General features: G+C 37.8%; 1 protein-coding gene across 1 annotated transcript; it reads left to right on the forward strand.

Moving 5' to 3' along the window:
- Window positions 1-2,471: 2,471 nt before the first annotated feature.
- Window positions 2,472-22,602, forward strand: slc5a12.S (solute carrier family 5 member 12 S homeolog). Its single transcript, XM_018259907.2, has 15 exons — window positions 2,472-3,016; window positions 4,931-4,996; window positions 6,477-6,528; window positions 7,069-7,136; window positions 8,035-8,189; window positions 9,733-9,873; window positions 10,449-10,578; window positions 11,816-11,904; window positions 13,160-13,272; window positions 14,052-14,119; window positions 14,546-14,632; window positions 15,297-15,502; window positions 15,776-15,879; window positions 18,037-18,164; window positions 22,026-22,602. The coding sequence occupies exons 1-15, from the start codon at window positions 2,660-2,662 to the stop codon at window positions 22,188-22,190; spliced, it is 1,929 nt and encodes a 642-aa protein (XP_018115396.1). The 5' UTR covers window positions 2,472-2,659; the 3' UTR covers window positions 22,191-22,602.
- Window positions 22,603-24,028: the final 1,426 nt, after the last annotated feature.

The raw sequence follows: 24,028 nt of genomic DNA on the forward strand, positions 1-24,028 counted from the left end.
ACTGTATATTGTGAGTGGGTCCCTAAGCTCAGTAAGTGACAGTAGCACAGAGCATGTGCAGTGAATCAGCAGAAAAGAAGATGGGGAGCTACTGGGGCATCTTTGGAGACACAGATCTTTACTGCTAAAGGGCTGTGGTTGCCTTGGGCTGGTACAGAAGCACAAAACATCATGTACAACATTTATAGCTACTTATTTAGTTAGGCTTTACTTCTCCTTTAAAACAAATTCAAATCCACAACAAACAGCAGAGCAATAACCTGACAGCGTCTAGGACACCTGCAAGATTATTACAGGCACTTCTTGTATGAATTTACTTGTAAACTACAATAGGTGTGACTGTATAATTATAGACTGCAGTAAAACCTCTTGAAAACATGCAGCAATAGGCACCATAAAAATGTTTTAGTTACCAGGTCTGCTACATACTGTATATTAAAGGTACAGTTACCAAATACATTAAATTGTGCTGGAAGAGCCGCATAAATTTGATGTCATTTAAGGAATGTGTTTGCAATCAGTGCAGCCACATGGATATACGAAAAGTGGCCCTGATTTCTCAAAAACGGTTTATCAAAATGTAGCAGGAAGTGGTCATGAGCCTATGGGCCAATGATAGAAGAATGTAACTGAATAAATGGATACATGAGCGTTTGCCCAGTAACTAGATCCATTAGCAAGTGTAGGGATTTACATTACATTAGCTGTACACTTGGGAACTGTAGCCTTTATTATCTATAGAACTAAGTCAAATCAACTGGACTCGCTGTGTTTTCTCTACTTGAAGATGTTTCACTAGTCATCCAACTGGCTTTCTCAATTCTCAAAGGAAGACTTACAAGTTATTCTGAATTGAGAAAGCTAGTGATGGGCGAATTTGGGGCGTTTCGCTTTTCTGAAAAAAATGTGAATTTCCAGCGAAATTCGTGAATTTCCCGCAAAACGGCGAAAAATTCAAGAAAACTGTGCCAGTGTCTAGTTTTTGACTCCAGCGTCCATTTTTGATTGTTTGATGTGTGCTGGGTTTTGTGCAATACCCTGAAGTTTTTTTGGAGTTTTGGGGCAAAAAACAATGGACAAAAAAAAAAATCAAATTTTTTCGCCGCAAAGCAAATTTTCGGGAAAATGTAATAATGAATTAGGGGCACATTTACTTAGCTCGAGTGAAGGAATAGAATAAATAAATACTTTGAATTTTGAAGTATTTTTTGGCTACTTCGACCTTCAACTTCGAAATGAACAATTCGAACTAAAAATCATTCAACTATTCGACCATTCGATAGTCGAAGTACTGTCTCTTTAAAAAAAACTTCAACCACCTACTTCGCCACCTAAAACCTACAGAGCACCAATGTTGGCCTATGGGGAAGGTCCCCATAGGCTTTCTAGCCAATTTCTGATCGAAGGAAAAACTATTCATTCAATCGTTCGATCGAATGAATAGTGCTAAATCCTTCGGCTTCGATATTCGAAGTCGAAGGATTTAACTTTGAGGGTCGAATATCGAGGGTTAATTATTAGAGACAGTACATTATAAATTTTTCAAATTTGAATTGAATTTGGACTATTCTCTAGTCGAAGTATACAAAAATTAGCCTGAAATTTGATTTTTTTTCAATTCCAATTTTCACTTCGACCTTTGATAAATCTGCCCCTTATTGTTATTGCCACTTTTTATTGTTCATCTTTCTATCTGGTGCCATCTCCTACTCATGTTTCGGTCTCTTATTCAAATCAATGCATGGTTGCTAGCGCAAGTTGCCCCCTAACTGAGATTGCAAACTGGAGAGCTGTTGAACAAAAAGCTAAATAACTCAAAAACCACAAATAATAAACAAGGAAAACCAGTTGCCATTGACTCAAAAACAAATAGGTTGTTATTGTTTATTTCACTGGGGTAAACTGGTGTGAGCCTCAGAGACTATAATCTATGAAAACACTTTGCACTTCATAAGAATAAACAAAAAAAAGGGTTCCTTTCTACCCATTATCAGTGTATATTCTAAGGGTCAGGCCACACTGGGCGTTTTGGGGAGATTTGGTCGCCTGGGGACTAATCTCCCCAAACGCCTTCCCTGACTCTGTCCCGGCTAAAATGAAAAAAACGCTGGCTCTAATCACATGCGGTGATTCGTTTTCCAAAGTCGCTCGAAGTTTCCTTGTGAGGTAACTTCGGTCGACCAAATCTCCCCAAAACGCCCAGTGTGGACTAAACCTAAGAAGCCGTTGAGTGACAAGAAATCAGCAGAGTAAGATAAAGGTCCATAAAAATTGAAGCCTCTGGCTGGGTTATCTATTTTACAACCCTTGCTGTTGTTAGGGAAAAAAAGTGTCAAGATGCTTGTACTGTATGTGTTTTATTACAAGTAATGTTTAACTTCAAAAAAATATAGCTGGGAAAAAAACAGTGTTATCAAGAGATCAAGCGATACCATTGGCTGCCTTTTATTTCCCTGCCTTCCCTTTCATTCGCTGCTGCTGAAACATTATCCTCTGTTTAGCTGAAAATCCTTTATTTTACAAAGCAGGTCTGTCCTCTTAATTGTCTCCCCTCAGAATGATTTCAATTAAATAAAATAGATTTTTTTTTTTTAAATTTAATAATTCAAAAAAGGAAATATCGTATCATCCTATTTCTGCCCTACCAACACACCCAGCCATGTCCCAATTTGCAAAACCCAATATAAAAAACTTTGTAGTGTTGGACTATGTTGTTTTTGCCGCTCTGCTCGTCGTTTCGGCTGGAATCGGAGTCTTCTTTGCCATCAAGGAGAGGAAGCGAAAAACATCGAGTGAGTTTTTGGTGGGAGGAAGACAGATGACATGTGGCCCCGTGGCCCTGTCACTCACAGCGAGTTTTATGTCGGCTATTACAGTCCTTGGAACGCCGGCAGAAGTCGTTCGTTTTGGAGCATATTACTTCTATTTCATCATTTCCTATACGTTTGTAATTATCTTCTCAGCAGAACTATTCATCCCTGTGTTCTACAGGTCTGGGATTACAAGTACATACGAGGTAAGGTTTTCTGCCTTCAATTTATGTGCTTTATGTCCCACTAGGATGTAGGATTATTTTCCGTTCATGAAACAAATTGAAAATATATTGTAAAAACCTGGACTTTTTTTTCTTTTTATTTATTTGTTTAATTACATTTGTCTGACTTATACTAATACATGTACGGGACCTGTTATCTAGAATGCTCGGGGATTTCCGGATAATGGATCTTTCCCTAATTTTGATCTTCATACCTTAAATCTACTAGAAAATCATATAAACATTAAGGGGCAGATGTATCAAGGGTTGAATTTCGAGGGGTTAAATCCCTCGAAATTCAACTGGGGAATAGAATCTAATAGGGAATTCGGGCGAATTTACGCACTGGCGAATAGTCGAATGGGCGAATATTCGCCCAGCGAATAGTCGAGAGATCGAATAGTCGAGAGATCGAATATTCGATCGAATGATCGATCGAATGCCTTTTTATTCGATCAAAAACTTAGAAAAAAAGCCTATGGGACTTTCCCATATGGGGCTTTTAAAGCAAATCTGGCGAAGTAGGCAGTCGAATGATTTTTAAAAGAGACAGTACTTCGACTATCGAATGGGCGAATAGTCGCAGCATTTTTTCGCTCAATCTATTTGAATTATTCTACTCTACATTCTAATTTATGCCAATGTTAGCAGTCTAAAAATGCAAATATCTCCGAAAAATCCAGTTATAGAAACTAAGGGGCAGATTTATCAAGGGGTGAATTGAAATTCAATTTTTTTTCAAGTTTATTTTAGTATAATGCGACTGGGGAATAGTTTTAAAAAAAATTCAAATTTCGAAATTTGTCATATACTTTGCCTTTAAGAATTCGGATTCGACTATTCGGCATCTAAAACCTGCCGCATTGGTGTTTTGGTGGACTTTTTCAAAGTGAAAAAACTCAAATTGAATTCTATTTGAATTTGATTCGAGTTTGCAGGTCGATCCTGTTAACCTGAATTTAAAAAATTTAAATGTTTTAATACATTTCAATTAGTCATTTTTTTTACGAATTTTGAGTTTATGGGAGTTCTTATAAACTCCCATAAACTCTAAATTCAACCCTTGATAAATCAAGGGTCAAATTGAAAGTTTTTAAATTTAAATTTTGAGTTTATTTTAGTGTAATTCGACTAGGGAATAGTTCAAATTCAATTCAAATTTAAAAAAAAATCGGAATTCTAATTTTGAAATTTATTGTGTACTGTCCCTTTGAATTTGAATTTGGCTATTTGCCGTCTAAAAGCCTGCCGAATTCGTGTTTGCACAAATTTGCAGCTTGATCCTATTCACCCATTTTTTTAAAAAAAAACATTTTTTTTATTTTTTTTTAAAAATTTCTTTTTTTTTCCGAATGGGAGTTGAAGGGAACTCAAAATTCGACCCTTGATAAACTGCAAAATTGCTTAGGAGAGAACTCGGAGTAATCTACATCAATTATTTATTTTGGGTTTAGGTTCTGTTAATAACAGTGATAGACATGACTGGAGATCCCTTTTTGGTACAATTAAAAATGTTGTAAATAATCATCTTTGCAGGTGAATTGGGATAAATTGATTCCAGCGTTGGACCCACTGGTCTTCTGCATAAGGCCCCCCACACCTCCAGGGCCCCTATTTTAGCTGCAAGGTTTCTCCGCAAAAAAACCCGCATAGATGCCAACGTTGTAAAAAAAAAATTCACGTTGACTTCAGTGCATTTCACAAGTTTTCAATGGTTCGCAAATTGTTCGGCAAAGCAAAAATGACTGCAGAGTTTAAACAGTATTAGAGCTGGTTACATATATATTGCAATGTATTCTAATGTCTTATACTCTGAACACATACAAATATTTGGAAGCTGAGGTCTATTTTGTCTTTTCCTATGAACTCTAAAGTTATATATATTTTTTTTACAAGTATTTGGACCTGAGATTCAACAGAGTTGTCCGATATGCTGCAACAATGATCTATATTGTGCAAACGGTAAGAACTTTCAATATGGGGACGTGTAATAAATATAATAATACATGTATCGTCTTGATAATATTATTGCTTGACAATCTGTGTATTGTATCACTGGTGCACGAAAAGTGCAGCAGGTTGCCCGGAAGATTTATTTCATCTTGCCTAACTATATTAAATCATAGTAAAAGGTTCCTTTTAAAGGGCTTAAAGGAACAGTAACATGAAAAAATGAAAGTTTTTTATAGTAATAAAAAATAATGTAGTGTTGCTCTGCACTGGTAAAAATGCTGTGTTTGCTTCAGAAACACTACTATAGTTTATATAAACAAGCTGCTGTGTAGCCATGGGGGCAGCCATTCAAGCACAGGATACACAGTAGATAACAGATAAGTACTACTATAGTTTATATAAACAAGCTGATGTGTAGCCATGGGGACAGCCATTCAAGCACAGGATACACAGTAGATAACAGATAAGTACTACTATAGTTTATATAAACAAGCTGCTGTGTAGCCATGGGGCAGCCATTCAAGCACAGGATACACAGTAGATAACAGATAAGTACTACTATAGTTTATATAAACAAGCTGCTGTGTAGCCATGGGGACAGCCATTCAAGCACAGGATACACAGTAGATAACAGATAAGTACTACTATAGTTTATATAAATAAGCTGCTGTGTAGCAATGGGGGCAGCCATGCAAAGGAGAAAAGGCTCAGGTTACACAGCAGATAAGCTCTGTAGAACATAATGGTGTTATCTGTTATCCACTATTTAACCTGTGCCATATAGACTTTTTTTCAATTTCCACCATTGCTACACAGCAGCTTGTTTATATAAAGTATAGTAGTACTTATCTGTTATCTACTGTGTATCCTGTGCTTGAATGGCTGTCCCCATGGCTACACAGCAGCTTGTTTATATAAACTATAGTAGTACTTATCTGTTATCTACTGTGTATCCTGTGCTTGAATGGCTGCCCCCATAGCTACACAGCAGCTTGTTTATATAAACTATAGTAGTACTTATCTGTTATCTACTGTGTATCCTTTGCTTGAATGGCTGCCCCCATGGCTACACAGCAGCTTGTTTATATAAACTATAGTAGTACTTATCTGTTATCTACTGTGTATCCTGTGCTTGAATCGCTGCCCCCATGGCTACACAGCAGCTTGTTTATATAAACTATAGTAGTACCTATCTGTTATCTACTGTGTATCCTGTGCTTGAATGGCTGCCCCCATGGCTACACAGCAGTTTGTTTATATAAACTAAAAAAAAACCCTCAGGAACTTTTTACATGGTTGTGTTGTTCTCCAATAGGGATGGGCAAATATGTCTTGTTTCGCCGAAAAATTAGCAAAACGTATTGAAGTCAATGGGCGTCAAAATTATTTTGACGCCCAGCAATGTTGATGCCAGTGACAATTTTTATACACCTATTTTGTCCAAATGCATTAAAGTTAGCACTAATCTTCTTCCAAATATTATCTCTAGATACTTTACACTGGAGTGGTGGTGTATGCTCCTGCTTTGGCCCTCAACCAAGGTAAGTATTGCAAATGCCAGAGCATTGTGGTATAATGGGGCATTTTCTTCCACAATTCAGTTAGAAAGGGCTAGTCTCCTTTGAGCATTTTTGGCTACAATTCATGTACGATTTAGTGAGATTAGTTGATGGCTGATTTGATGTGAATAATCATTATAGTGTCATTAGCCTTAGGGCAAGAACATGTATTTCTGATAAATGATTGTTAATTCTGAAAAAAACAACACATGTAGCACTTTAAACAGTAGTCCATTACATTAGTAAACATTAGTAAACAGTAAACATTACTAAACAGTAAACATTAGTCCGTAATATTAGTAAACATTAGTAAACAGTAGTCCATTATATTAGTAAACATTAGTAAACAGTAAGCATTAGTAAACAGTAAACAGTAGTCCTTTATATTAGTAAACATTAGTAAACAGTAGTCCATTATATTAGTAAACATTAGTAAACAGTAGTCCATTACATTATACTTGAGTAACGTTTGGTAATCGATACAATGATAAAAAAAAAAAGTAATTGTTTCTATTTTTACAGTGACTGGATTTGATCTTTGGGGATCAGTATTTGCAACTGGGATTGTCTGCACTTTTTACTGTACTCTGGTATGTATCAACAATAACACAAAAATATGATAGAAAAAATACTTTTTTTAGCTTTATTTACTACATGTGAGGGGTGAAGGGAAAATAGTGATCTCCCCGAGTCCTTATCAATGAGCCCTTATAAGTACTGGTTATTTGGTGTGGCCTGGCCATAACAATAATAATTTACATTTTCAAAAACATTTTTAAAAATTCTTAGACCAGGAAAGGGGGATAAGGGAATTAAAGATCAATTATGTGGATCATCCCAGAGCTCAGGGGAAGGCAATTTCACCAAACGAGTGGATCTCTCCCTGATGTGCCCACACTGAGTTGGGCGATATTGGGCTGATCCAATCATGGGCCCGAGAGCCCAACCATCTGATCATAATGTATGAAATACGGGCGGTTGGATCGTGGGACCGCATCAATGAACAGATCCGACAGGATTTTTAACCCTGTCCGATCGACATCTGGCCAACTTTCCGGGGAAGCCTGTCAGAGGTCCCCACGCACAGGCCGATAAACTGTCGGTCTGTCGGCAGCTTTTATCAGCCCGTGTATGGCCAGTTTAAGAGATCATTCTCTACAGCAGGTGCAGTGTGTAATTCCAGAGACCTATTTCCATGTTTTTACACATAATGCAACCCTCCCCCCATAATAACAGTTTAATTGTGGTTATGCTTTGAGTTGTGTTTGCCACAATTGTGAGTGATAGGTCCATTTTGGAGCACCTATCTATTGGGTCCATTTTAGAACACTGACACTTGATAGGGAAAGGGGATCACTGCTCTGGAGCAATATGTAAGGAGCTGTAGAACCTGCACCTTCTAGTTGTTGTTGGTCTTAAAATCCTACCATTGATCAACAGATGAAGGCCTAGCCATAAATATGATCTTACTTTTTATTTTTTCCTTAGGGGGGCTTGAAAGCCGTTGTATGGACGGATGCATTCCAGATGGTCGTGATGATAGTTGGATTTTTATCTGTATTAATTCAAGGAACAATTCAAAATGGAGGGCCTTCTAAGGTCTGGGAGACGGCCATGAACGGATCCCGTGTAGATATTGTTGAGTGAGTATACATATATTTTTATATTCAGTTACATATAGAGCAGGGGTTGACGTCACATTGTAATAATTATGATTGGCAAGATCTCATCGTCCGATTTTTTACAGTGGGCTTCATTATTACAGTACATACACTGCAAAAAAAGTTGGGCACGCATCAGAATAGTCGCGCGCATAAAAATTGTCACGTGTCAAAATTATTTGGACGCCTATTGACTTTAATGCATTTGGACAAAATCGTCATGCATATAAAAATTTTGTGGTGCATCAAAATAATTTTGAAGCCCATTGACTTGCGTTTCATGAATTTTTTTGCCGTAATTCACCCATCACTAGTGTTGATCCATATTTCTGTAGTCGCTGGTCCGGATTAGGCCCATGCTCTCCTATTTTTTGTCGTTTGTGAAACTTAAGGCTTTTTTTTGTAGATGTTGCATATTTTGGCAACACGTGTATTGGCTAAAATTTCAGGGATCCCTGTTTTGTTAAAGGAGAACTAAAGCTTAACTATAACTCACAATATTATGTACATATAGACTATAAATGTCACAATATAAGGCTGATTAATTAATAATTCAGATAGCTGGAACATGGAAGTTCAGAAACCTGCAATATTAGCATCAAAATATAGTAATCAGCCCTGTAGCATCATCTTATATGACAATTTTCTGCTTGATGATTTGTGATGACCCCTAAGCTTAATTTGTCAACAGCTGCTCAAAGACCACTGAGCATGTGTCACAGACCCTACTAACAAAATTCCACATGAAAAAGTCCTGTGACAGCTTTGAAGGCCTGGATCATTACTCCTACAAAGATGCTCAACCTTTAGGCTGGTTTAATAAGTTTTCTCTCTGAAACAGTAGAAAAAGAATGTTTATTTGTCCTATAAATAGCTGGTCAATATTACCCTTGTCATCCAACTGCTTCCCACACACAGGCCAAAAAGCTACCAACTATTAGCTAATGTATGTCAACCTTTACTATGTGTAGTTGTTCCATCACACAAATTCTACTTAGATTTGGACCTTTATACATAGTTAGGAATGGTATAGGATGTGTTATCGAAAAAAAAACATTATCCAGAAAGGTCTGATCTAAGGAAAGACATTGGTGTCAATACCCTGGGTATCATGCTCAGTCAATCAAATGAGAACTGCAAACACCTATGCTTTCCAGGTACTGAATGATAAATTAGAGAAAACTCACCGGCGAGTGTAGATGGTCTGGGTGCGTATGCCTCAAACCTGTAGCATCAAGCGAAATCTTATCCATGAACCTATTCTTATTCAGACAATCACAATCAAGACTGAATAAAGGTGGCCACAGACACACTGATAACATTGTAAGATATTCGTACTTATATTGCAAATGTTACATCTATGGCCACCTTTACGCATTTTGTACGTTCAGCACTTAATTATAGTCATGCATCATCTTGGGAGCCCCAAATGCTACCCAGTTTGTTCTACATGGTCATAAAAGAAGAGTAGGACTGCTTAAAAATAATCCAACTTTCTGTTGCATGTTTATTTTTTGTTTTTTAGTTTTGATGTAGACCCATTAAGAAGACACACATTTTGGACCATTGCTGTGGGAGGCACTTTTACATGGCTGGGTATCTATGGAGTGAACCAGTCGACAGTACAGAGATGTATATCATGCAAGTCCGAGAAGCATGCTAAACTGTGAGTCTTACTAATTTATTATTGTGTTCTGAGGCTCAGTAATAGTTACAAAAGTATCGCACAAAAGCAGTCCCTAAACTCCACCGACTCCAGCCAACCATGACCTTTACATGCTGAAGGGGTCAGTACTGCTGGACTGTGGTAATTTCAGGGTAGTACTGTTAAAATTAATCGGGCTACTGCAAGATTAGTAATACTGATATTTACTTTATAGCTATAGTATATACTCTTTAGTATGTCTAGTGAAGAACACTCAGTTATTCTCATAACAGCCTCTGTGTCGTGAAGGATAACTATGTCTATACTAATAGAGACATATATTGCCTCTACTATGCAAAGCTTTTCTCTTGGCCATGTTCTGGAGAAAGAGTTTCTAACCTATGAGTCAGGACTCAACAATGGGTAGTCTCAATGGGGGTCATTCATTAACACTGAGCAAATTTGCTGCATTCATTGCCCAGTGTTGATAAATGAGCCCTAATGTCTCCACATCCTTTTTGATATTTTTTCTTACAAGACGTGAGGTCCAATCCAGATATTTTTCTACATTACCCTAATGTGTTCTTGTTTTCAAGTGCACTGTATCTGAACTTGCTTGGACTGTGGATAATATTGGTGTGCTCTATATTCACTGGACTGATCATGTATGCCAATTTTGTGAGCTGTGACCCTTGGACTGCAGGCTTTATAACAGCACCCGACCAGGTGGGAATCAAATAATTATTTTAAACAGAGATTCAGAAATATTGCAGATATCTAGCAGAAAAGACTTTGGAATGACTGGACAAGTATGAAGCTATGAACGAGATTAATTAAAATGCAATTTTTGCAATTCTCAGTTTTTGTAATACTTACTGAATGATACATTAGATAGCTTTAAGAAAGGATTGGGTGGCTTTTTAGCAAGTGAAGGAATACAGGGATATGGAAGATCGCTAGTGATGGGCAAATTTATTCACCAGGCATGAATTTGCAGCGAATTCCTGCGATTAGCCGCCAGCGAATAAATTTGTGAAACTGCTGCAAAAATTCACCAGCATCAAAAAAAATGGACAAAAAAATTTGCGAAACGGCGCCGGCGTCAAAAAAATGGACGCCGGTGCCGTTTCGCAAATTTTTTCGGCATTTCCCAAATTTCGTGGGAAATTCGCATATTTTTTGGAGAAGCAAAATGCTCAAATTCACCCATCACTAAAGATCGCTCATAGTTCAAGTTGATCCAGGGACTGGTCCCATTGCATCTTGGAGTCAGGAAGGATTTTTTCCTCCCTCTGAGGCAAATTGGAGAGACTTCAAATGGGGTTTTTTGCCTTCCTCTGGATCAACTGGCAGTTAGGCAGGTTATATGTTGAAAGGTTCAACTTGATGCACGTGTCTTTTTTCAATCTAATTTACTATGTTACTATGGAAGGTTTAAGAACAAACTGATTTTCTGAAAAAGCACATCTAGAATTGTCCAGATTAATTTATTGGTTTGAATGCATCTTGGATGGTTTGAGCAGATTTAAGAAATGTTCTAATTGACAGTAAAAAAAGTGATCCTCTGGAGAGAAATCTTTTGAATAAAATTTGTATATTTTATAAATCTACTCTTCTGTGTATCTCTTGCCATTCTATGAGTTTCCATTCCCTACTTCTGCCATCCATCAAAGTAATTTACTAACACTGGGATTACAGTGGAGTCGTCAGGGGACCAGAAAAAATGTACAGTAGTAAAATGTCAACATACTGTAGTCCTGGGCATAAATAACATCAATGCAGAAATAATGTGGCCAAGACTTTTTCTGCAGGAACACTCAACTTGATGGCTGGGAATTATTTTTTCTCGAGACACAGATTTTTGGCATCAGAGCTTTATTACAACCTGCTTTTAGTAGATACTCATATGCAGAGCATTACCAAAAGGCTTCTTATATTTTGTAATTTGTATGTGTTTTTTTAGATGATGCCATATTTTGTAATGAACATATTTGAAAAATTACCAGGACTCCCTGGATTATTTGTTGCATGTGCCTTCAGTGGAACATTAAGGTACATGATGATATTTTTATGTTGATGTTCAAAACTGAATAAAAATGATTATGCAGCTTATTCATAGGCAAGACTTACTTTCAGTTTATGTTTTTATATGTTCAATTAAACAAATAAGAACAGGCTACAGGTTGAACATTACTTATCAACAAAGTGTCTATTTACTAATAGAAGTGGAAAATGTCAAACTGCTTACTTTTTTTTGAGGTAAAAATCAATATTATTCTTAGACTCCAATGAATGAATGTGCCATGTTCAGTATCCCAAAACCCAGAACAGACGCCAAGGTTCAAGTTCATGGATCACGCTTCTGCCTATAACAGCCGCCTTTCATGTGAGGAGGTCCCCTTCTTTGCTCGGATGGCACCAGGTCTTAAAGTGAGAGAACCAAGGCGAGGGTTCTGGACAGGCAAGGGAACCAGAACATCTGACAGAAGGAATGGGGAAAAGAGCAAAGCGTAGTCGAAGAAGCATGCCTGGGTCAATAACCAATCAGTCAGGATCCAGAATAATGAGAAACCAGGCAACGGTTGGTTCAGGCAGCAAAACAGCAATGGTCAAGGAAAAGTTATTTAGCTTTTTATTCATCTGGTTGCTATAGTCTAAATTAGCCTGTCAACCATGCACTAATTTGAATAAGAGACTGCAATATGAATAGGAGTATGATTTTTGCATCAAAAGTTTATGCCACCTTCAAGAAGGTGTTAAAGGTTTGCAGTGCACAATTAAGATTAACAATGCAATAAAAGCCTAATGAAGAATATTGGACTTGTCGGGCAAAAATCCCAAAAAATCTGGCTTTTCTGGAAAAAGGCAGAAAAAAATCGAGTGATTTGGGGAAAAAAAACTCAGAAGAAAATCATAAGATTCAGATTTTCACAAAATTTTTCGTGTTTATCCCCGGTCTGATCATATTGTGCTTTTTAAATAATAAATAAGCTCATGGATTTTAGTTTGGTCTGACTTTTTTATTGAAAAAGTCAGATAAATTCGGATCTTGATAAATAAGGCCCTTAAAGTGCTGGACTTAGAAACTGATCCTGTGAAAGGCAATGCCTTTTTATATTTGACCAGTTCAACAGTGAAACATAGCATGCACATACACGTTTAATAAATAATTAAGCAATTGTACCCAATATAAATGATTTGGCACTACCTAGCTATTTATTTTATATGCCTCATCACACGCTAAAGGATTTCAGTTCTTATTTCCCCTACTGATTTCTAACATATGAAATGTGTCTGTGTCTTGCAGTACAGTGGCTGCCAGTATCAATGCTCTTGCTACTGTGACTTTTGAAGACATCGTCAAGAGCATTTTCAAGAATATCTCTGATCAGAAAAGTACTTGGATCAGCAAGGGATTATGTGAGTACTTAGTTATCTATGCTTGGTACTGTATGTTTCCTTTTTTGCAAGCCTCTTGACCCATATCCACTCTCCTCCAGGATGGAGGTCCAAGAGGGGAAAAGACTCATGGTCAACAGCTTCCCTTTCATACTCTAGGTTAAACCTCCATAAGTTCATGTAGCTCATGTAGCAATAGGACATATAGTGAAATAAATAAATAAATATTTCTCTAAGGATGTTAATAGGGTTGCATATTGAAGGCCAGAGATCTTAAACCCTTTTTACCAGTGAGCCACTTTCAAAAGTAAAAGTTGGAGAGCAACACAAGCATGAGAGAAATTCCTGGGGAGCCAAATATGTTCTGTGATTGCCTATTTGGTAGCCCTATGTGAACTGCCAGCCTACAAGAGTCTCTGTTTGGCAGTACACATGGTTTGTATTCAACTAAAGCTTGACTTCAAGCTGAGAATTCAAAAATAAGCACCTACTTTGAGGCAACTGGGAGCAACATTCAATGGGTTGGTGGAACATTGCCACGAGCCACTGGTTGGGGACTACTAAGCACTTATCTCCTTCATGTACTTAATACATTTATCCATCACACAACAGAGACTGTTAATAGCTCATTTAAACAATGGGCTCCATATGCTCCAATACTCACAGCACTCACAGTCCATGCCCATGAGTGACTTTGGGCATACATGAAAAAAGATGATTCATTAAAAATTCCTACAAGCTAATTAAAATGTCATGGACTTGGAATGTATGTATAAACTACTGTATCTGTTTTCTTCTAGGTGTTTTATTTGGTATTCTGTGCACTGTAATGGCTGTTGTAGCATCTTTTATGGGTGGAGTTGTGCAGGTAAGTAGCACTACATATTGCCTATATCGTGGTGCTGTGTTGCAGAATGAAGGTTACTTCCTTCAGTCATTTGGAGCTTCTTGGATCATCTACTTTAGTCGAAGGAAAAAAAACGATATAGGGGTAATTTACAAAGTGCAGAACAGTGGGCCAAGTGCAAAAATGAGAGCCAACCACCATGGTTTTCATACTTGTCCCTCCATTTTCTTGAATGGCCACATGTTTATGCACAGGGTCTGTATTTGGCACTTACCAGGGGATTACTTTATGATTCTATTTTTAAAAGACATTGGGCTGATGTAATAACCTAATGAGGCATTTCATGACTTGTTTGTCTGTCCAACAACATGTAATATCTAAAATGGATTGTAATTTCAAAGTACATTTTTCACCTAATTGCCCCTAAATTATTTATTTCCCATGTAGGCTGCTCTAAGTATTCATGGAATGTGTGGGGGACCTATGCTCGGCTTATTTACTTTGGGTATTGTATTCCCGTGGACAAACTGGAAGGTAAAACTTAAACCCCTTTGATGACTTATTAGTACTGGTTATTTAAGTGACTGAGCTTTGCCCCAAGCAGATACCATTTGGTCCCATTTAGATAAAATAAGTTGCTATTACAGGAATGAGATCCATTATCTGGAAACCCATTGCCGAATATGGGAAGGCTGCCTCCCAAAGACTCAATTTTTTTTCCTCTATAATAATAAAAAAGTTCCTTGTACTTAATCCAAACTAAGATATAATTTCTCCTTAATGTAAGCAAAACCTGTTTTATCTGGAAACTCATTATCTGGAAAACTCCAGGTCCTGAGCATTCTGGTTAACAGGTCCCACACCTGTACTGTAAACTGTTCCTCCAGACTTCATTAAAGCATTTGTAGCACTCTGGCCCACTTTGTAGATAGAATAGTATACCTGCTTGCTTATACAAAGAAGTGAAGGACCGTTTCTGGTATTTAGCAACATGTTGAATTGTGAGGCGAAAGAGCATTTGTGAATTTCCATGAGGTCAAAATTTATAATTAGAAACAATGTCTCTATTCCCATTAATCTCCATTCAGAACTGTATTGTTAAAGTATGCAACTTTAGCTTAAAATTGTGAAAACCATATACTGTATATATATATTATATATATTTTATTTTAGTTAAAAGCCTGCATTACTTTTATAGGGAGCATTAGGAGGTCTCCTGATAGGAATCACCATGTCTTTTTGGGTTGGCATTGGAGGATTTATTTTCCCACCCGCAGTATCGAAATCACTCCCACTTTTATTGAGAACCGATGGGTGCCAGCTAGCCAACATGACTGTGAATGCGACAGAGACTTTTTCAACAACGATAACCACAGTACTGGCCACCACTCCACCTCCAGCAAGGTAACATTATATTACATATGTCTCTTATATAACTCACACACTGGAGATCTGCTGAAAAAATAAAATAAAAATAATTAAAAAATCACATACAATGAAAAATATAAAATAATTAGCAAATTATCTCAGAATATCTCTCACTACATCATACTGTACTCAAAGTTATGGTTAAGGTGGACTACCCACTGTTGAATTCACTGCATGCTTGACAGCAGGAACGCATTTGGATAAGATATGATGGTTTACTTGGTTAAGTGTATAATCCATTATTTCCAGGTCAGTACTAGCAGATAACTGGTACAGCTTGTCCTATCTGTACTACAGCGCTGTTGGATGCCTAGCATGCATTATATCTGGCCTGTTCATCAGCTTTGTTACAGGTAAGAATTCCTCTTGTTACAACTGGTTAAATATGTTTCTATTCTAAAAAACTCGAAGGTCAGGAAGGCTATTAACATCTTCAAATGGGTCCCTGGACCTCTGCCCTTGAATTCTACATGAACTTGGCAGGTTTTAGGTGGCGAATAGTCGGATTCGAGTTATTCTCAGGGTCCAGGTATGATCAATCTCAAATTAGAATTTGAGTTTGGATTATTCCCAACTAGAATTTGTGAGTTTTGACCAAATATCCATCTTGAAAATTTGAGTTTACAATTCGAACCTTAATACATCTGCCCCAAAATGTCATAAACGTTATTATTGTGTTTCAAACATTTTACTGACGTTTTACAATAATAGCACATGAAAGTTTAATTGATCGATATAACATGAAGTATTGATAACGCGTGACAAAAATGACACTACAATTAGTAAGATGTAATATTAAATGTTTTTGGAACACACCAGAGCCTAAGCCTATTTTGAGATTCGGAGTTTTTTAAAAAAAAAATGTTAATTTTTCTCTTATTTTTGATGTTTCAACCTTTTTCTATATCTCTTTAAAGGAGAAGGAAAGTCTTCTTCCACTTGTGGGTGCAAAATGTTAGGCACCCCAAGTGATTGTTTATACTTACCTGAAACCCCGGGTCGGTGCTGCTATCAGCAGAAAACTGCCCGAGGTTATACCAGTGAGCACCACTGAGCGATCATCTTCTGGCTTCTTCTTTCTTCAAATTTCCCGGGGCAGACGCATGTGCAGTAGAACAAAATAGGCGACTTTTTAGTTAAAGTTCAGCTTTTCATTCTACTGCGCATGCGAAGCCATGAGAAGAAAGAAGTAACCGGAAGAGGGTGGCTCCGTGGTGCTCGCTGGAAGAACCCCGGGCCAGTGCAGTTTTCTGCTGATAGGAGCACCGGGGTTTCATGTAAGTAAATACAATCACTTGGGGGTGCCTAACATTTTGCACCCACAAGTGGAAAAAGACTTTCCTTCTCCTTTAAAGGGGTATAGAAAAAGGTTGAAACATCAAAAATAAGAGAAAAATTAACATAAGTATACGTATCAGTAAAACTATACCCAATGGATGCGAAGACATAAAAATTAAATATAACTAAATTAAAAGTGACCATTGTTTCCAAACGAGTGCGTTAAATTAGAAATGGAGGAACTTAACAATCAAATCTTTATTTTTGGAATCAAACTTTTCAAAATACAGTGACCACATATTTTTGTAAGATTCTTTAAATCTGCTTTCATTTATTTTTGCTATGTTATTATTGTGATACTGTTCAGTGGTAGAAATAAGTGAGAACTGAAGTTTATTGTTCTGGATTGGAACACACCAGAGCCTAAGCCTATTTTGAGATTCAGAGTTTTCCTGTGCCGGGGATATTCAGTTACCAGACATATTGTATAGACGTGTAAAAAGGGATTTTGTGGATAGAGTACATAGAGATATAACTTCACTGAAAAGCAAATAACTGCTCTTACGGACAATCGCTTCCAAGCTCTTGTTGGTGTTCAGGATTTTTAGAAATTCACAAGGAACTGTTTTTTATTTAACAAACAAAAAACAAATGCCTGTAGTACTGTACTCAGCAGGTCTTATACAATTGGTCTATCAAAAGAGCCATATAAGAATAAATGACTCATATAGAATGTTATTTATCCTTTAAATGTTAATACCTGAGATTCTAAAGTTTTAACCTTTATTTCAGAATGAATCTGACTTTATTATAAAGCCTATAATTCCCCATTTTATATACCAGTACTTTTTATAATCTTGACCAGTGATCCCCAACCAGTAGCCCCTGAGCAACATGTTGCTCCCCAACCCCTTGGATGTTGCTCTCAGTGACCTCAAAGCAGGTGATTATTTTTGAATGTCAGGCTTGGAGGCAAGTTTTGGTTGTATAAAAACCAGGTGTACTGCCAAACAGAGCCTCAATGTAGGTAGACAATCCATATAGGGGCTACCAAATGGCCAATCACAACACTTATATGGCAGCCCAAGAATATTTCTTATGCATGTGTTCCTCCCCATCTCCTTTTACTTCTGAATGTTGCTCACGGGTTCAAAAGGTTGGGGATCCCTGATCTTGACTATCTGCTTTAGCAGGCAAGGCTTTGTCTGAACCCTAATATTTACCTTATGCAGGTCATGAGCATGGAAAGAATATTAAGCCCCTGCTGATCAGACCCGTCTGCAATCTTTTTTGCTTTTGGTCTGACAAATACAAATCCAAGTGCTGGTGTGGCGTGCAGCATGACAGAGAAGAAGACTTTGTAAGTATATTTTTCATTTAAAAAAAAAAGAAGTATTATCCCAATAACATCAATAAATACTGGAGACTATGTGACCATACGGGTGCCCCCATGGACTTCTACTGGAAATCTGCACATTTTGGAACAATGTGGACTAACTGATTTGTTAAATCCTAGTAACCCCTGTCACTAACTATCTTCTGGGAATAGCACAATCAAGCACACCCAACAAAACCCTTTCATTTCTACAGCACATCATTTTCATCACACTTAGATGCCAGACACAGAAAAAAACTTAACCCCCAATTTGAGCTCATGGCTACTACAACAGTACAATTGTTCATATGTATTTAAATGCTGGACCTATTGGACTTTCTGGAGCAATCAGAGCAGATGCATAGTGATGGGCGAATTTGCGCCATTTCACCTCGCCGGAAAACTAGTTTTTGACGCCCGTTTTTGACGCCGGTGCCCGTTTTTTTTACGCCGGTGTCCGTTTTTCCGACGCTGGCGGAAACATTTTTTTGATGCCGGCGAATTTTTGCCGCAAATTTTCGCAGGCGTTTCGCGAATTTATTCCCTGGTGGCGAATCGCTCAAATTCGCAGCGAATTCGCGCCTGCCGAATAAATTCACCCATCACTACAGATGCACAATCTGAGTTCATTTCTGCTAGAAGAGTACAATTGTACAAATGTTTTTATATAATAGACCCTTTGGAGTGCCTGGAGCAGTCAGAGCTACCCACCATGGGATCATCTAAAGCAGTGATCTTATGTTGCTTCAAGTGGCCACAAAGAATGCACTTGTTTTTTTTTTTGTTTTTTTTTAAATTCCTTAAATTCTGTAATACTACTACTGATACATGGGTCACCCAGGAAATAAAAGCAAGATACACAGCAGAGGCAGAAAAATCAAGATTACAGGTATTTCCATTAAAAAAGCCCCCTGAAGTCTGGCAGTCCTCATATGCAATCTGTGGGTTCTGGCAAATGCCAGAGGGGCTGCTATAAGTTGCCATAGAAACTCAGTAATTAGTGGACTGGTGTGGGTTGATTGGGCCTCTGTGTATCTGAAATGCTAGGTTCTATTTTAATTCTCAGTCCGGACTGGCTCATAGAGCTACTATCATAGTCCCTATATGCAGGTGTATGCTTGTGTAGCTCCCCAACACCTTCTATATTTGACTAAAGCTCATGGTAAAAATAGTTGAGAACCAAAGCACCAAGGTAGCAATACAAGCATTGCTTCTAGAAACAAGCACAGCTAAATCTAGAGCAAAGCTCTTTCCACACTGGTTTGGTAACCCCCATTCCATAATTCTCTTCCCTTTTTCTTTATCTAGAGTCCTCTACATCTCTATTAGTGATGGGCGAATCTATTCGCCAGGCGCGAATTTGCGGCGAATAAATTCACGAAAAGCCAGCGAAAATTCGCCGTCATAAATTTGCGTAAAAAAAAAAAGAAAATTGTCGGTGTCGGAAAAAATGAGCGAATTTCGCGAAACCGCGGAAAATTTGCAAAACGCGCCGGCGTCTCGTTTCAAATACGAGACGCCGGCGCGTTTCGCAAATTTTCTGCAGTTTCGCGAAATTCGCTAATTTTTCAGCGAAACGTCGCAAATTCGCCCATCACTAATCTCTATCTCTCTCCAAATTGTTGGCTATTGTAAGAAAAATAAATGACATATTAGAAAATAATTTCCCAATCGCTATGATTAACACACTGTTTAATAATTAATAACTGGGCTCCATGTGTGGGTAAGACAATCTGTTATTGTGCCTTAAGATCTGTAGGGTGTTTGAGGAATGTCCTGTCCTTCCAGCTCCTGCTTCTCCAACTTTCAGCACTGTACATAGGCATAATGGTTAGAGGTTTCTACTACTAAATGGACATCTAGACCTTCTGCACTCCATTTGCCCCCTGGCATATGTGGGCAACATGAAACTACATGCATTGGACTATTGTAACAGACAATCACTTAAACCGAAAAGTTACCAGTCATAAAATATCTTCAGCAATTAATAGGTGCAAAGTTTAGATCTCACTTTGTTAAACTATTTGACTTTTGCTCTGTTGCCAGATATTTATTAAGATTTTTATCTGACTTAAGCATTAATAGTTAAGAGAAAAATTATCTCAAATCTGTGAAATTCTATTATATAAAAGTCGCATTTTCCACAAATTACAAAATTATAATAATTATAAAGGATACTCCACAATCTGAATTTTAATACATTTACAAAAGAAAAAAAGCATAAAACTGACACATTTATTAAAACAGCATTTGGTGAACTTTGAGCAGTCAAACATATTTTGCTCTATGGGTGTTAGAGTTCATAGAGCTGAACTCTAACACCAGTTTGAATCTCATATCCTTGATGCAAATATTAAGCGACAATTAACATTTTGGAAAATGTTGTTCCAGCGTGAAAAACAAATCTGAAACCATTGTTATGTTAAAGCAATGGGATTTCACTAGCATTTTATAATTTCAGAGTCGATTACTTTTCAGTTTAGCCATTTCAATTTAAGGGGGTTATTTATCAAAATCCAAATTTTTTGGAATTTTTTTAAACAAAAAAAGTCTGACCAAACTAGAATCCCCGATTTGCAATAAAAACAAAAAAAATCGGAGAGGGAAAAACCGCAACTTTTTCAGATTGTCGTGTAAAAAACCCTAATTTTTTCGAGTTTGACGCCCGAACATTTTGTGAGGGTTAAAAGATTTTCAAATGGTTAAGGGGACAACTGCAATTGACTTTTACATTAATCGGTCAGGTTTTCGGATGCAGACTTGGAACAACTTCGGGGCATAATAAATCATGAAAATATCAAGGGGCAAATTCACTAAGCACCGAAGCGCTTAACGCTATTGTGAATTCGCTAGCGTTGGGCATTTTCGTTACTTCGCCGATTCACTAACGGACGCTGGCGTAACTTCGCTAGTATTACTTCGCACCCTTACGCCTGGCGAAGTTGCGCAACAGACGTAACTACGCAAATTCACTAACGTGCACATTTTTCTGAACGCTACCTTTTACGCCAGACTTCCTTCGCCACCTCAGACCAGGTGAAGCGCAATAGAGTAGATAGGGATTGCTTCAAAAAAAGTTTAAAAATTTTCTAAGTCCCAAAAAACTCTGTCGTTTTTTCTTTATTATGGGTGATAAGCTGAAAAAAAATCTTTTTTGGGGCTCCCCTCCTTCCCCCCTACATTTCCTAACTCATGGCACCTTAACTATACAGTGGGCACATGTGTAGGGCAAAATAAAAATTCTATTTGATGTTTTGAAGGTTTCCCAGGCTTGTGTAGTGCTGCTACTAATACTTCCATTGAAATTTGAATTTGGCGCCGTATGCAAATTAACCATCGCTAGCGTAACTTCGCTTTGCTTAGCGAATCAACGCTAGTGCAACTTCGCAACCTTACGCTACCCCTGAGCGCAACTTTGGATTTTAGTGAATTTGCGTAGCGCTGGCGAAACTACGCCTGTCGAAGTGCGGCGAAGCGCACGCCAGTGCAACTACGAATCTTGCCCCACAATTGTCTTTGTTTGCCGCAGCTTTTTTTGGATTTTCGGCATCAAAATGGATACCAATATGAATATGAGAGAATCATGGGTGAGACCCACCCCAGCTCCACTAACAGATTTAGACAACAAGTTTTTGGCAGTGGAGTTGGACTTTTTAAAATGTAAAATTTATATAGTAAATACAGACCTGCTTAGAAATATTTTGTTTTTTTACATACATTTTTATGTCTGACTTGGCTAGTCAACAGGAGTCTAATTTTATACATGTACAACTATATCTAAACCATTTTCTTGCATTTAAGGACAGTTTCTAAGCTAGTTTTAAAATGATTTCATCTCTCTAAAAGGACCCTAAAGATAACCCTGAAAACGATATCAAGATGGCTCCTGGGACTGAGAAATGCAGTCAGAATGGATACGAAAACAACTTCTGCAAGAAGCTTCCAACTGGTTATAATGAAGCAGAGAAGTCGTACACAAATGTGAATAAGGAAAAAATAAGTTATATGTAGCGCTAGTAAATAAAACATCCCAAACTAATTCCCAACTGTTATACAGATGGACCAAGCACATGGCACGCCATTTATAATTCAGTTAGAAGATGTCACCTTTGGAGTTGGTGTCTGTGTGTGCCAATATAAGCCTTCCTTACTTTGTACACCTGTTGGGTCTGTAGGAATTGTAACTATGACCTGTATAGTATTTATCCGTTCTTGTGCTATCTTAGATGCAGTGATTATGAAGAGAAAGTCACCCTATGCAATAAATGGATTGGGAACAGAAAAAACTTTTTAAATTGCAAGTTGGATGTTTTCTTCGGCTGTAGAGAGTTTTTCTGGACCCTGAAGCATTATAAAAATGTTTGATGTTATGCAACTGTTAATGTATTTGTTGCATTATTTTGCCTGATTAAAAAAATAAAGATTACATTAGTGGTACTAAAGACAACGATTTAATTTTATTTTACTATCTAACTGAAGAAAGATAAAGTATCATGGCTCTTTTCTCTACCCATTGGCTGCTTTCTCTTATGCCTACTCTCTAGAGGTAATTCGTGTCTGCAAGTGCCGTGAGCATTTCAAGCACAATCGGCCAGATTTGCAGTGTTTATTTACCCAGAATTCAAGTGTCATCTGTGCTCGCCAGGGGGAGTTGTGCTTGACTCAGTTGTTGCAGTTGGTTTAAAATATTTGAAATTGCAAAGTCTGGTTAGCTTAATTTACAGTGTTCAGAATGAGAGTGACGTGTGCCTAATTCTTTAGATGTAGGTGTGCCATATCTATTGGCACTGTGTGTTGCAGGAACCCTGGAGCTACCACCTGGTCCCGGGGTGACAGTAATTCTAGGGTTCCCACAAAACTCAACGTCAATTGGTGCAGTAGCATTTCATTTGAAACAGTAGGCAGGAGGAAGGCAGTAGCTGCGAGGGCAATTACTGAAGTGCATTTTGACCCAAGTACCTTTAACAATTGTCCATGAAATTTGACTGCACATACATAAATTACCCCTACATATTAACATAGTTTAGGCCTGTGCCCAGGCCTGCCCCTCCTTAGTTCCGTTACTGGAACTGTATGAAAGGCTTTAGCAAAATCTAAGTAGGTCATATCCACTGCCATCCCAAAGTCTAGGTTTCTGCTCACTTCCTTTTCTACATTAAGCTGGCGTATCAGGACCCTGTAAACGAGGATTAGTATGTTATATGGTACAACCCAGGAGTATAACAACTGATAAGAATCAGTGAACAAGGGAAGCTTAGGAGAGGTAACTGGATTGGTATTCCCCATGCAATACTTGCCTAGTACAAGGACTGGAAAAGAACCAAGGGGAACCTATTTACACCTGGATGGCATTCACTATGGGTATCCCTGCATCTAACAAGGTTAACCTGAAATATTATACAACTGCTCCCCAAAGATTGTGAAGAGAAGGAAAAGGATTGCTGGGTGATACTTGAAAGGGCAGATGCCAAAATGTTCAAAGCTGTTTCCTGTGTGCAGCAGGTGACTAACTGTCATGTTCATCTTGTGTTGGAGAACATCATTCACCCTTGTGGGTATTTCAGTAAGTAGCTATGTAGGAGGACTGGCTCTTTGGTGAGAAGAGACACAGAAAATGATTCTGATTTGAAAAGTGGCAAGAAGATTGGGACCATCCATGATAACAATGGTGGTACAGCCGACTACTCTTGGGAGTTGCCCCTCATTCAGCTGGGTTGAGGGCAAGTAAAGGTTAACATGTAGTGACCTTTATCCTAAGTATCTCAGAGTACAGCACTGTTTTTACAAATGATTAACAAGTCATAAGCCTTTCTGACTGTTTCATGGCTCTGTTTCTGTTTCTTATGATA

Source organism: Xenopus laevis, chromosome 4S (assembly GCF_017654675.1).
Source record: "Xenopus laevis strain J_2021 chromosome 4S, Xenopus_laevis_v10.1, whole genome shotgun sequence".
Classification (NCBI taxonomy): Eukaryota; Metazoa; Chordata; class Amphibia; order Anura; family Pipidae; genus Xenopus; species Xenopus laevis.